Consider the following 12304-nt stretch of genomic DNA (forward strand, 5'->3'; position numbering starts at 1 on the left):
CCTCACTACCTTCAGTAGCTTTGCATAAGGGAATTAGAAGTAAACAACCCACACATAGAATAGAATAGAATTCAGTCCATTCACTCTTGGCTGTGCTGAGTCTGCACTGCTAACAGAATTTACACCTCCACAAAACATTAGCTCAGGGAGTTTTCAATGAACTTTAGACTCTTCAATTGTAAGGAAGATTTATTGTTATCCCAAGTCTATCTTAGAGCTTTACTCTCCATGTCCAACTAATATATGCTTCACTAATATATGTATACTCTTTGTTTAATCTGAGTTCAATTGAATCAAAAATCCATGTATGAGAAGTTTTATAAAGTGGACATTTTTCTAGGTGGTCTTAAATAATGTTTTAAAAGTGAAAGTCTTCATGGAGTTATGTAAGAATATAAGACTGGCCACAGTGGGTCAGACCAAAAGGTCCATCTAGCTCAGTACCCTGTCCTTCTGAAAGTGGCCAATGTCAGGTGCGTCAGAGGGAATGACTAGAACAGGCAATCATCAAGTGATCCATCCTGTTGTCTACTCTCAGCTTCTGGCAATCAGACAAATCTATCCAGTCATTATTAATTTTTTTTACTGCAAACGCAAGAGAGAGGGGAAAAAATTGAGCCAATTTAATGCCTTAACTGATGTGATTTTTTTTAAAGCAACCTTAAGATATTAAAGTATTCCTTTCATATCCAGGGTCTGATAGAACACAAAACGGTATACTGTAAGTGGAACAGTTTTATTATACAATACTAGTTTTAATTCTGTCAGATAAATATTGAATTACTGCTATTTCACTTATCAGGGGGTAGCCGTGTTAGTCTGTGTCTACAAAAACAACAAAGAGTCTGGTGGCACCTTAAAGACTAACAGATTTATTTGGGCATAAGCTTTCGTGAGTAAAAACCTCACTTCTTCGGATGCACTGGACATGTAATTTGCCAAATAACTTTTTTTTAAACCATTTCCAATCATTGTTTGAGGTTGAAAATAAAGAAAACCCTGGATCTAATGTCTTCCTATATCACTTCAGGACAGATCATAGCAGAGAATGCACAGAGGTGAACTTAGTGCCCACAATCTGTATAAGGTGATGATTTAGTACTTTTTAACTATCAGTGGAGTAAAAGCAACTATACAGAAAGGAACAGAGTAGGTTATAAAGTCAAGACCTATACTCCCCCTCCTTTAAAAAAAAATCTGATATATATCATACCATCACTATAGCAAGTCTACAAAGGACACATTTTAAATTCTTATTTTCAGATACTGTTCTGCTTGAAGTTTTCATACTTATTCTTTAACCTAGAAAAGATTTTCCCTAAGGAAAGCTTACAGGAAATTCATTAGGCATATTTTGAGTTGATTAAATGTTAAAAATGCTTTTCAACAGTAAAAGCACCTGAACAGTTGCTTGTACTCAGGAACACAAGCAATCTTCAAGTTATCTTCAAACTTAGCACATATGTTGTTACAATCAAGGCTTTGCAATATTTGAAGGTAACAAACTTGAAATAAAGTTCAGAATGTTCGAAAGCTTACAGGTAAAAACCCCACACTTAAAACACAAATGTCTTTATTTGCAGAACCCTCTCTCTACTCACATGGTAGAGTCTGGTGAGTGGAGGTGGGATGCAGGGGCAGCAGATGGAGCCAAAACCTTAGTAACAGAGGCAGAGCTACTTTTAACTAAGGAAGCAAGGAAGAGCAGCGGCTTCCAGATTAGTGGTCTTGCCAAAAAAAAATAAAAAAAGCTAATTTTAAAAAGTAAAAACTTACTTACTATGTCATTGTTTCTTTGCATTTGGCTCAGCTTGCATAATGAAAATAATCTATTTGGTTTGACTTTTGTTTAGTCAGTTTCACTTTCAGTTTTCCAAGGTATTAGCATAACGGTGCACTATTTAGATTGCAAACATTGCAGAAAAAGTTTTTTTTGTTTAAAAATCCCGTGTTTCCACTGAAATTGAAAAAAAAAAAAGAATGGAAAAATTTCAGTTCTTAAGTTTTGAAAAAGCTTGCTTTTACAAAACTTATATTTTGGGTCAAATTCAACCTCTTTAAAAACTGTGCATTCAGCAAATATATTGCATTACTTTGCTTACTTATATGCAAGTACGATCCAAATTGAGGCATTCCAACGGTATATATATTATAGTAGATATATAAATGCATCCTGGGATAAATAAATTATGGAATTAACAGGAAGCTGTAACCATGCTTGAGCAAGTGAGTTTTGCTGTTTGAATATGTTAAATTAGGTCAGTCCAGGTCAGCTCTAAAGAAGGGTGGGAAAGTGCAGAACATGTATCTCTTGAACACCACAATTTTCAAATAGTGCACCTTGCATATGTTAAAGTCCTATTACAATATTAAGTGTTCAAAATCAACAGTATGATAGCATGTTCTGTTAGCAGGATAGCTTTTGAGTGCAGATTCAGTTCTGCTTCTTACAGGAATGGATTTCTGGATGCCTCTCATAGAATAGTCTTTTCATTTGATGCTTACAGCCTTGAATATTTACAACAATGACATCTGGGCTGAGATTTTTCAGACTTTTTAGCCCTAAATTAATTTGTTTGCAAAGTTTCAAGAAAATTCTTTCAGTTGTTTTTCTCAGAATTAGTCATTCAAATAAACAGTTGTTGACAAGAGGTCAGAATCTTGGATTTGCACTTCTTCAAAGGTCTAACAGCATATAGAGTTGTACACCTTGGTTCAAAACCAACATGAAGTGGAGCATGCCCTCTACCAAAATCACCAGCATCACCATTGTTGATCCAAGAACAGCTCTGATTTTCAAACTTCACACAAATTCAATGGTGTAATTTCAACCTTAAACCCACTAATATTTTGGAAACTTTTTTTTTTTTTTTTTTTATTAAAGGAATATAGCTTTTGCCAGACCATATTTTAAAGCTGTTTTAAGATCAACTTTAGTACGAATAAAATATGAAAGCAGAATCTAAAGCTTAGGTTACCTTTTTATCCCCCTGTTTTCGCCTTCGTAGCCCTGGTCTGTAATCATCTCCAAACCGCAAAAAGTAATAATAAGAAACTAGTCGTTCTATAGGATCTCTTATGACATTAATGTAAATTGGTTTCTTTTTAACACCAAATCTGAAATAGAAAATAAATAAATAAAAATGTCAAACCAACGTTTTTCTTGCAGTATCTCAAAAATGTATTTACTGACATTAGATAAAAGTAAAAGTGTATACATATTACAGACAGGAAATTTTAATCTTTAGTGCCAGGAGTTCAATATTTCACATTAGGGCTATATATTACTGTTTGAAAGAACAGAAGAGTGCTGTCTGAAAAAGGACAGATGAAAAAAGTATTGAAAACAGAGATATTCTCTACCTTGTGATGGAGGGTTCCAGAAATGTTAACACAATAGATTCTTGTTTACAGGAACAAGACAAACACAAAAAACCAAGCCACACACCAGGTAAGTCAATTCTGTGTGTCTGTATGATTTTTTGTTTGTTTTTAATATAATCCAACCCATGTCTGAGCTAAAACAATATTGAAATGTCAATAATTACATCCTGCCTGCTTCCATACCAGGTGTAGAAAGTTTTAATATAAGTAACCTGACCTTAGAAATTCCTTCCCTCGGTCTAGCAACCAAATATTCACACCACAGAAGCCCTCAGGAGGTTCGGTCTTCTTTTCCTGCTTCCTGCAGTTGTTGCTGTTCTAACTGTGCTATGCACTAGTGAAGTAAGGGGTATTCCTGGCATGATGCCAAGGACAGAGATGCAAACTACAAGGAAGGGGAGGTGCTCAGGGACTGTCATTTGGCTAGGATTATAAAATGTGGGTGTTCTTGATACAAGCAGAAACCAACACTTCATTTTCTATTACAGGTTTCAGAGTGGTAGCTGTGTTAGTCTGTATCAGCAAAAAGAACGAGGAGTACTTGTGGCACCTTAGAGACTAACAAATTTATTTGGACATAAGCTTTCGTGGGCTAAAACCCACTTCATCGGATACATGGAGTGGAAAATACAGTAGGAAGATATACATATAAAGAGAACATGAAAAGATGGGGGTTGCCTTACCAACTTTAACGAGACAAATCAATTACAGTGGGCTATTATCAGCAGGAGGAAAAATCACTTTTATTGTGGTAATCAGGGTGGCCCATTTCAAACAGTTGACAAGAAGGTGTGAGTAACAGTAGGGGGGAGAATTAGCATGGGGAAATAGTTTTTAGTTTGTGTAATGACCCATCCACTCCCAGTCCTTATTCAGGCCTAATTTGATGGTGTCCAGTTTGCAAATTAATTCCAGCTCTGCAGTTTCTCGGAGTCTATTTTTGAATTTTTGTTGTTGAAGAATTGCCACTATTTGGTCTGTAATTGAACGTACAAGGAGGTTGAAGTGTTCTCAGACTGGTTTTTGAATGTTATAATTCTTGACATCTGATTAGTGTCCATTTATTCTTTTGAGTAGAGACCATCCGGTTTCGTCAATGTACATGGCAGAGGGGCATTGCTGTCACATGATGGCATATATCACATTGGTAGATGTGCAGGTGAACGAACCCTTGATGGTGAGGCTGATGTGATTAGATCCTATGATGATGTCCCTTGAATAGATATGTGGACAGAGTTGGCAACGGGGTTGGTTGCAAGGATAGGTTCCTGGGTTAGTGTTTTTGTTTTTTTTCCTCCTGCTGATAATAGCCCACTGTAACTGATTTGTCAGTGACTTTTCAAGATTTTTTAAGGCCCCTGTGCTACCTAAGAATGTTATTTTGGGACCAGACTAATGACACAGACCTGGACAGAGGCCTGAACATTTGGTCTTATAATGACCATTCTGACTGACTAATGCAAAGCTCCTTGGAGCTGGATTGTGTTATGATATATATTTGTACACTTGACAATTACAAGAATGCAGAACATACTCACAGTTTCTTTAAAAGTATAGGTCAAAAGCAAAGAGCAACCACAGTACTCAATATACGATTTTAATAATGAAAACCACAAATAAGAGGAAGGAAGCTGTTGTGGGAAAAAATTAGACATCTAGGTAAAAGGGCAACAAACAGCAAAACACAAGGATAACACAGCCCTGGAAGGAAATATGAACATGAATGAAATCTGTGAAATTGCTTAGATGCCTTTCTACAGGTACAATAATTGTTTTAATCTGGAAAGTTCCAGTACCTAGAAGATGTTTTCAGCTTTATGCCTTGAGTAATGTAAAGAATAATATTCACCTAGCTGTTCACAAGGCTGTTATTCCATTAAGGGTTCAAGTCAAAAAGTCTTTTAATATAGTATTTTAACTTCTTTAAAAAGGTGGGAGAGGAGGTTGATGCAATGTGAAGCACAGGGTTTCTTCATTTTATTTCATGTTTTTTTTTTTTTAAATTAAGGTTTCTCTCCTTCCTTTTCTTTTAGCAATCTTGAAATTTCAGCTGCTGCCCACTGGTAATTTCCAGCTGATATAGTGGCTTTTCGGACTTTCTATTAGAGATAAGCTAAACTGGGAGTTTATGATGTTCCCCCATTTTACTTTTACTTTTTTTTTTTAAATAAAAAGTTATAATTAAAAATTACTTCTAGAGAGGGGTTTAAAGGCTACAAACCAAAAGATCTTTACCCTCTGAGGTCTTAGTTAATTGTCTGAGTGGAAAGGAGGAGGAACACAAGTGATGGGGAATATAGGCATGATCTTGCACCACTGAAGTCAATAGGAGTTTTATTATTGACTTCAGTGGGAGCAGGATTAAGCTCTACAAAGGGGATCATTATTCAGTGTATTTTCTATGTATTTTTGTAAAGATAGTATTAGTGTATAGCACAAAAGTGACTGCTTTAATATATTGGTATGTTATTAACTGTGGCATGTTAAAAACTAAATTTAAAAAAGTTTAAAATGTATGGTGAACATGAAGAGCCACAAACTTCAAAGTAACCTAACTGAATACCAGTTATATGGTGTTACGTATTAGATGTGGTATGTTTGGGAACAGATTGCGTCTAAACTTCTCAGCCTGTGAAGCATATCACTAGGATGACACACTCAGTATTCAGAAGAGCGAGCTGAAATTCTCAGGCAAAGGCACTTCTGTTGCTCAACCAAGGAATAATACTGCTAACTTGTGGAGTCAGGTCCTAAACAATGAGCTAATTCTTTTTTATCATGCAATAAACAGGACAAAGTTGTATTAAAAATCTAAAGGGAATATTGCTATTTTGAAGGACACTCAATGTTTCAATTTTTTTAAAAACAGTTGTTAGATTCTGATCACTAGAGGGCAGTAATATTTAAGATGGATCTACATAATCTACTTGAACTACTGGACTCCACAACTGAAAGCTGGTAAAACTATCACGTTTCGGAAGGAAATATTTTATCTACTGTGTAGTTTTAAGAATATAAATAGTATCCACCATTGTAGATGAAACAAATCATTGGGTAACTTACTTTGCAAAATCCAAGTAAGATATATGTCCATGATAAAATCCTGGTTTCATTTCCTTCCAGGAAGTTACATTCTTAACAAATCGTACCTACAAAAGTAGAAAACAGTCAATATTCCAATTCTGTTTGGAATGGCTGATGCTTAGCTTCCAATAATATGTTCCATTCAATAAGTAAAACCGAACGATGCATTATGATAAAAATCTATCACTATGAATATTACCAAAAGACATATGACTAACTGAAAAGGATACTTTATTTAGAAGCACATGGCAATTGACTCATCTTAGAGAGTCACAATTTAAAGCTAAAAAAATATGAAGCAGAAAGTAGCAATCAGAAAGGCAAAGAAAGCAAAGTCAGAAATATGATCAATATAAACAACATTTTAATTAGTATTTTTTGTTAGTCTGAAACATAGTTTGAAGGCAATACAGAGTTCCCTCAGCAGTGAGCAACAGGGACCAAATCCATCAATCTGTATTCAGTTTCCAACAGATTTTCCACAAGAAGGGAACGATTTTTTCTTCAAATGCGTTAGATCCTATAAAAAGCCAGCGTTTCACCTATTTTACAGGGACATGAAGGCATCAAACCTGGTGGACCATTTGCTCAAAAGGAACAAAATTTTAATTTTTGGATGGACCATCAGCCAGACTGCATTTCTGCACTACATTTAGTTTAAGGAACATCTGCATTCTTCTCTGGAGCTTATTACTAGGAAAAATTAATTTAAGCCCAAAAGCTCAACATGACAATCTAAATCTATACAGGGATGGTGTCCCTAGCCTCTGTTTGCCAGAAGCTGGGAATGGGCGACAGGGGATGGATAACTTGATGATTACCTATTCAGTTCAATCCTTCTGGGGTGCCTGGCACTGGCCACTGTTGGAAGACAGGTTACTGGGCTAGGTGGACCTTAAGTCTGACCCAGTATGGTCGTTCTTATGTTCTTAGATCATACCAAGGCATGAACTAGCCCTTAGACAAGAGCTGATCAAGTTCTAAGCAGACCTCACATTTGGAAGATGATCATGCAGTACAAAATAAGATACATGGCCCAAATTGCAGTGACTTACTTTTTTTTAAAGGAACATACCAGTAGGGTATTTGAGTTGACTTCAGATTCATGCCTCCCCCATTTATGTTTATGCACCCACTGTGCTGTAGTACTTGGGTGAAATAACCTGGTAAATGCGTCACAGTAAATTGTGCACAACAGACTTCAGAAATTGTTTGCCTCACTGTGCCATATCAGCCAACCATAATACATAATTTACTTATGGTTATTTATTGCAAAAAGATATGCCTTGCACTACACACTTCAGTTTAGTAAATTTCTGGATCCATGGAGCACCAGATGAAGAAAGCCCCATTGTCAAGGGAGCCTCCACTGAAAATGACTTACTTGCAATCTTGAAGAGCATGCTTCCATACGGTCAGCAAAACTGTTTCATCACAGTAGTGCACAGAGATAATGTCCTTGAGTTAGCCAGGTTCTAAATAATATAACTATTGCAATATTGGGTGCAATAGTACCGAGTACCCCTCTATGGGTTGGTGAAATGCTGTAACAGCTGCTAGGTAGAACCTAAAAGAGCTTAGGGATAACCCCCGATTTGTTAAGGGTCAGGGCATATTCCAGAATATGGGAAAGAGTTGCTGACACTGGAGAGATTTGTTGGGACGTGCACCAAATCTGGAACCTGGACCATTTCTGCAGGTAAGTGCGTCTTGCGGAGGACTTTCTACTGTGTAGTAGAACCTCTTGCACTTCCTTTGAGCATGAGCTTTCTAAGTGCTGGAACACATAGGATCCATGCCTTGAGGTGGAAGATTCCCAACTTGGGATGTATGGTATACCCTGTGTCCTGAGAGAGGGAAGGTGCAGAGTGGCTGGAAGGGAAAATCAGTGGGCACATTGCGAGCTGCAGGTAAGTGTACCAGGTCTGTCTCGGCCACGTGGGAGCAATCAAAATTACATAAGCGCCATCGCTCTTTATCTTTAGCAGGACCTTCAGCAGAAGAGGAAATGGAAAGAAGACGTAAAGAAGGTCCTTGTCCCATGAGAGGAGAGAGCATTGCCCAGAGAGTGCCGTTCAATACCCGTCCTGGAACAGTCCGGTGGACACTTCCTGCTTTGGTAAGTGGTGAACAGATCCATTGACGGTGTTGCCCACTGTGCAAACAAGCCATGAAGTACTGATGGATGCATCTCCCCCCACTAGTGGTCAAGCAAGAAAGGGCGATTGACTTGTCCGCTACCACTTTCTGCATGCCCAGGCGGTAAGCCACGGATAAGGTGATGTTGTGAGAGATACACCAGTTCCACAGTTTCATTGATTCTGTGCATAGAAAGGGTGATCTGGCTCCTCCCTGGTGGTTGATAGAATACATGCAGCCTATGTTGTCCATCAGGACCTTTATATGTGATCCTGTTATCAGTGGGAGGAAACTGGCACAGGCGTTCCTCACCGCTCTCAACTTAAGGAGATTGATGTGCAGGGACGTCTCTGCAGGTGACCATTTGCCTTCTGTTGTGATATTGTTTAAATGCATGCTCCATCCTATGAGGGGATGTGTCAGTGGTAAGGAGTTACAAAGGTGGCGCCTGTAAGGAGGGGATCCCTTTGCATGCATTGGCCAGGTTCTTCCACCAGTCCATGGAGTTCTTGATCCTGGTGGGCAGTGACAGGGCTTTGTCCAGAATGTCCCAGTTTGGTCTGTTAACCGAGCTGAACCACAGCTGTAGGCATCGCATGTGAAGTCTGGTGTGTGAAATCACTGCTGTGCCAGCTGCCATATGCCCCAGGAGCTGGAGGCAGATTCTTGCTGGCACTTGAGGACTGCATTGAGCCATGTCTATAAGCGACACCAGGGATAGAAATTTGTCCTGATGTAGGAAGGCTTTGGCCTATAGCTCATCTAGGTCGGCCCTTGTGAATTCTAGGCATTGCCCTGGTGTGAGAGTCAACTTCTGGGAACCAATCTGCAGGCCCAGCTCCGTGAACAAGCATATTGTGTCTTCAGTGGCTCGACGAGCCTCCTGAAGCTACTGGGTTCTCAGGAGACAATCGCACAGGTAAGGGTAGATCATTATCCCTTGAGATCGTAGCTAGGCAGCCACAACTGAGAGAACTTTGGAAAATACTCTGGGTGCTGATGGAAGTCCGAAGGGGAGGAGTGAAAGAAGGAAACATCTGTGAGCTAGTAGTATTGAGATGTGAAAGTAGCATCTTGTAGGTTGATGGCCGAAAACCAGTCTCCCTGTTATGGTGATGGAATGATCGTCAATAGGGTGACCATCTTGAACTTTTGAGCTTTGACGAACTTGCTGAGAGCTCTGAAATCCTTTCCTGGTGGGAATTGGGAAGTAACGAGTAGAACCCCTTGCCTCGTAGATGCTGAGGTACTGGTTCTATGATTCCTAACTGCAGGAGTCTATCTCCTACCATAGTAGACTCTTGTGAGAAGGGTCTCTGAAGAGGGATGGGGAAGGGTGTTTGTGGAGGGGATAGGGAGGTGAAGTGGATGAAATATCTGGATCTGATGATCTCAAGGACCCATCTGTCTGAAATTATGCACTCCCAGGCACTGTGGAATGCTGCCAAATGGGGGTGTGTTCACAGGTAGTAGAGGGGAGTGATCTCTTGGTGCCTCGACCTGCCAGTCAAAAGTGATGCTTAGGGGCAGATGTTTTTGGGTTACCTGTCCTTGACCCAAACTTTCATTTTGAGAACATTCCCTTTTTTCCTATGGGGCTCATAGTGCTGTTGTGATGGGAATTGGGATGAATAAGGCCTTCGCTGGTATTGAGGGCTGAAGCGTCTCTTTTGTCCCGGTGTGTAGCTTCCCAGTGACCTGAGAGTAGCCCTGGAATCCTACAAGGAGTGGAGAGAGGCGTTGATCTTCTCGTGATAAACTTCACCTCCTCAAAGAAGAGGTCCTCTACCATGGTCTGCATCTCCTTCAGGAAACCCGAGAGGGGAAGCCACAATGCCCGTCTCATCATCACAGGCTTTTTTACCATCAGTTGCCATTTCTGGATAATGGCCTGGAAGGAATCCTGGGAGTTATCCAGCAGTTTATCAACAAAGTCTTGTAGTTTATTGTAATTTGTATACTCATACTTTGCCGTGAACGCCTGGTAATTGAAGATTCGAAATTGTAAAGTGGCTGAGGAGTATGCCTTCCTGCCAAAGAGATCAAGACGCTTCCAATCTCGGTCATAAAGTGCTGTCCTAAAGCGGTGTTGTCGGGCATGAGCGTTCACAGCATCCACCACAATGGAACTGAGCAATGGGTGAATAAATAGTAACTCTTGATTTCTTTGCGGGGACATAATTTTTTTTGTCTGCCTGCTTGCATGTCAGGGCCACCGAAGCTGGGATTTGCCACACCATCTTAGCTAGGTCTAGGATGGCCTCGTTAATTGGGAGGGCGATTTTGGAGGTAGATGAGGCATGGAAGATATCGATGAGCTAGTGGTGTGTATCTTTAACCTCCTCCAATGGTATGTGGAGGGTGTCCACCACACTCTTCACCAGCTCGAGACATGTGGAAGTCATGGACGGTGGCAACAGCATGACTGTTTCGTCCAGTAAAGAAGAGGATATGGCCGTGAGTGTGACCGCCTCCTCTGCGTCCACCTCTCGCTCCTCCACTTCCAAGGCATGTGATGCTGTAGCCAAGGGGCATGCCTGGGAAGTGCTTGGGCAACGCTCAATGCCCTTGAGACGGGCTGGTGGTGTGCCACCCACGGGTCCTAGTATGGCCCCTGTGGGGGCATATGGCCTGGCAGAGGTGCCCACGGGTGGCAGTGCCTTCTGGTGGTACAGTCCCAGACCCTGTTGATATCAGGTCCCATATAAAGCTTGGGAGGAAGAGAAGAAGAAACCCCATCTGGTTCACTGTCCGATCCCTCACTTGACATCAGAGGGGCATGGCATGATTGTGCGGAAATACCCTTTGGTCAGCCATGCTCAGTGCCATGATCTTGATACCGAGGGGCAGAGAGTCACGAGTTTCTGACATAGCCAGGTCACCAGCCTGATGAAATTTTGCCAGTACTGAACATCCCAGCGTCAGTAGTGGTGCTGGGAGAGAAGAGGACCTCACCCGTACCGATCTTTCCAATGGCAGATGGGCCACTGCCGCTGGTGGTACCAATGACAGCTTGCGTACTGGGAACGTCTTAGGGCATTTGACCTTGTCTCTCTCTACCAAAGATTCGATGCCCATGCCCAAAGGATCCGTGTGCTTGTCAACAGTACTGGACATCAACAGAGATGGTGATCACTTTTGGCTATCCCTCAGGCTCACTGAGGGGACTTGAGTTTTTGAATTATGAGAGGAGTCCCAAGACCGTTTGACCCACTATCCTTCAAAGTTGAAGGTTGAGGGGAAGACTCACACCTGCCGGAGGGCTAGGGTCAGAGAGCTGCCTCCATACAGATGATTTTCTGGTGGAGATCTCTGACCTTGCAGGAATCTCAGTCGGAACTGCTGGCAGAGGGAACACCTTTTTGGACGTGGCCCTTGCTGAGGCAGCAAATGCACTGGGAGTGCACTGGGATTGTCTTGCTGCAAGTGCGACACTTCTTGAAGCCTGGAGAGCTGGGCATACCCTTGTCAGGGGGTTTCCTCTCACCCACAAGGGGTCAACACAAGAACAAAAAAAAAAAAATTAAGTCAAGGCCAAATAAAAGTCAAAAGAAGGCTAAAGAGTTTCTAAAAGCTAAAGAAAAGGCTCCGTCTCTAACCAGGGGCAGGTGAGAAGAAACTGAGGACGGCTAACCCACGCGCACTGGCTAGCCTCGTGGAACAGCACGAGGAAACAGTGCATGCATGGGCCCAGTGG

General features: G+C 40.9%; 1 protein-coding gene across 2 annotated transcripts in view; it reads right to left on the reverse strand.

Annotated features, from left to right (window-relative positions):
• The window catches only part of HS2ST1 (heparan sulfate 2-O-sulfotransferase 1), a 183113-nt gene that overhangs the window by 35756 nt on the left and 135053 nt on the right, over positions 1–12304 (reverse strand). For both annotated transcript variants that reach the window (XM_034778364.1, XM_034778365.1), the window contains 2 exons: positions 6448–6533; positions 2979–3117 (listed from right to left, as the gene is read on the reverse strand). In XM_034778364.1, coding sequence (XP_034634255.1) covers positions 2979–3117; positions 6448–6533 — 225 coding nt within the window. The remainder of the gene's footprint in view (positions 1–2978; positions 3118–6447; positions 6534–12304) is intronic.

This window comes from Trachemys scripta, chromosome 8 (assembly GCF_013100865.1).
Source record: "Trachemys scripta elegans isolate TJP31775 chromosome 8, CAS_Tse_1.0, whole genome shotgun sequence".
In the NCBI taxonomy this organism is placed as follows: domain Eukaryota; kingdom Metazoa; phylum Chordata; order Testudines; family Emydidae; genus Trachemys; species Trachemys scripta.